At 33.2% G+C, this 2,860-nt stretch overlaps 2 protein-coding genes across 2 annotated transcripts; both read left to right on the top strand.

Annotated features, from left to right (window-relative positions):
• Nucleotides 1–736: 736 nt before the first annotated feature.
• Nucleotides 737–886, top strand: COCSADRAFT_104758 (uncharacterized protein; the record flags this gene model as incomplete). The annotated part of the gene is made up of 1 exon (XM_007708004.1): nt 737–886. A coding segment is annotated over one exon (150 nt), but the record flags the coding sequence as incomplete, so codon positions are not given.
• A 633-nt stretch (nt 887–1,519) lies between these two features.
• Nucleotides 1,520–1,669, top strand: COCSADRAFT_104759 (uncharacterized protein; the record flags this gene model as incomplete). The annotated part of the gene is made up of 1 exon (XM_007708003.1): nt 1,520–1,669. A coding segment is annotated over one exon (150 nt), but the record flags the coding sequence as incomplete, so codon positions are not given.
• Between the last annotated feature and the right edge of the window lie 1,191 nt (nt 1,670–2,860).

Genomic DNA, 2,860 nt, shown 5'->3' with positions numbered 1-2,860 from the left:
CGGATCAGTATCGGCGGTAGTGTCACTCAGAGGCATATGGGAGTGCGTGGGACATCAAACGAGCCTTAATTCGAATAGACACCTATAGGCCTTGTACGAAAGGATATCAAAAGTCTACAGAGCTAGCTACAGGGAGTGTCTCCTTATATACTTATCTTAGTCGGATCCGAATCGGATCCGACCTCACAACGAGTGGTTGATGAAGAGGGCGGCGAGTACTACCTCCGATCCGGCTCTGGGATTGGTCCGATACATAGCGAAGTTGTAACATCGTTACAACTATTAGAATTAGGATTATAAGATTATCCTTAATAAAGGAGCTAAGTTAAGCTTAGGACTAATATACCCTATAGCGCCTAAGTATAATACTAAGCTACGGGATTACATCTAAAAGAACTTAAAAAAGGGATTTATCCGACTAAGATTAGGTCTAATAGCCTTACCTATCTTATTCGTAAAGAAATCTAATAAGAAGTAGCGACTATATATTAACTTTAGAAGGTTAAATAGTATAACTTAGAAGAACTAATATCTCTTACTACTTATTACAGAGCTTATAGATTAACTCTAGGGAGCTAAGTAGTTTACGAAGTTTAACGTTCGGGAAGAATTTTACTAAATTAGAATTAAAGCAAGTTATAAGTAGATAACAGCGTTTAAAACGAAGTATAGACTCTTTAAATATATAGTTATACTAATTAAATTAACGAATACGCTAGTAACCTTTTAATTAGTTATTAATAACGCACTCTATAAATACCTTAGAATCTTTGTTACCGCGTATCTAGATAATATACTAGTATACTCTAGCGGCATACGCGAAGAATATATTAAGTATATTAAGAAAGTTCTACGAAAGCTTAAGGAATATAAGCTATACCTTTAACTAAGAAAGTACAAATTTTATACATAGAAAACGGAATTCCTTAGATTTATTATATTAACTAAAGAAGTAAAAATAAACCTAAAGAAGATATAGACTATACAGGAATAGCTAATACCTAAAATAGTTAAGAATATTTAATCCTTCTTAGAATTTATAAACTATTATTAGAAGTTTATTAGAGATTACTTAAAGATTATAGTACTCTTTATAGAAGTAATAAAAAAGGAAATAGGTTTTAAATAGGAATAGGAACATTAAGAGGCCTTCGATCGAATTAAGCAGATATTCCTAAAGGCGCTAGTACTTAAGATGTACAGCCCTCAACAACCTACTAGAGTTAAGACTAACGCGTCCGACTATACACTTAGAGCTATACTATTACAGTAGTACCTAGATAGAAAATAGAGACTAGTATTCTACTATTTACAGAAGTTCTCTAGAGTAGAACTTAACTATAATATTTATAATAAGGAACTACTTAGAGTAGTTAATATCATTAAATAATAGGAAGTATACCTACTAGAACTCCCTAAACAGATTAAGATTTTTACTAATTACTAGAACTTAACAAGTTTCATAATAACGAAAAAACTCAACTAATAATAAGTATAATAAGCAGAGACGCTAGCCTAGTTTAACTTTAAGATTATATACTACGCAGAGACGCTTAATAGAGTAGTGGACGCTTTAAGTAGAAGGTCTAATTTACGCGAAGAAGGTTATAAAGAACCACATAACGCCTTACTTAAGATAATACCTAATAGCAGTCTAAAGTACAACTAGCTAGAACTAGCTAAGGTAGCTAAGGTAGCTAAGCAAGTAGAAACACTCAAATAATAATAGCAGGAAAAGGCAACAGTATAGCAGTAAATACCAGAATACCCGCCGGAAGTAATAAATAATAAGAGAGAACTTAAAGCTCTAAGAGAAAGCATATAGATATACGTACCCCCTTATATAAAAGCTAAACTTATTAAGACACTACATAAGTCCCCAGAATACAGACATATAGTAGTAAACAAAATAGTTAGGTAACTAAAAAGGACATTTAAGATACTATACTTACGAGCGAAGATATAGAAAATACTAAGCAACTATTTAGTATATTACTAGAACAAGCCTAAGAGATATAAGCTCTACGGCCTATTATAACCCCTACAGCTACTATCTAAACTATAGATAAGTATAATAATAGACTTTATAGTAAAGCTCCTAAGATTGTTAGAACTAAGATTAGCTTAATTTTGCAATACAATTCTAGTAATTATAAACTAATTAACTAAGGTAGCGAAATTTATACCTATAGAAAAGACTATTATAGTAGATAAATGCGCGTATAAGATTATAAAAGCACTAGTATTAGAGCATAGAATACCTAAAGAGTTTATTACTAATTATAATAAACTATTTACGTCTAAACACTAGAACATATTTCTAGCAAAGTTAGGTATTAAGAAGAAGCTTTTAATAAGCTTTTACCTAGAAATAGACGGCCAGACAGAACAAACGAACTAGATATTAGAATAGTACCTACAGATATACGCTAATAAGTTATAGGATAACTAGGTAGAATTATTACTAATAGCGTAACTAGCCTATAATAGTACGAAATTAGTAATAATAAAGCACTTACCGCACTACGCGAACTATAGATATAAGCTAACTACTTATTAGAATCTTGTAACGGTTCGAGTACACACTGAACTAACATCCGAAAGGGATCCGAACATGGGCACGCACTAGCCGAGGGCAGATCTGCTGATATAAAACCCCACCTTCTCCATACCGTAGCTCGATAGATTTTTGATATCCTTTCGTACAAGGCCTATAGGTGTCTATTCGAATCAAGGCTCGTTTGATGTCCCACGCACTCCCATATGCCTCTGAGTGACGCTACTGCCGATACTGATCCGAGTAGTCTTGCCTGCGCCGTTACATTATATCAAAAATCTCACCACCGCCGGTGACGGCATT

This window comes from Bipolaris sorokiniana (genome assembly GCF_000338995.1).
Source record: "Bipolaris sorokiniana ND90Pr unplaced genomic scaffold COCSAscaffold_92, whole genome shotgun sequence".
Taxonomy (NCBI): Eukaryota; Fungi; Ascomycota; class Dothideomycetes; order Pleosporales; family Pleosporaceae; genus Bipolaris; species Bipolaris sorokiniana.
The sequence above is the reverse complement of the archived record's forward strand: the minus strand, read 5'-3'. Positions and strand labels throughout refer to the sequence as shown.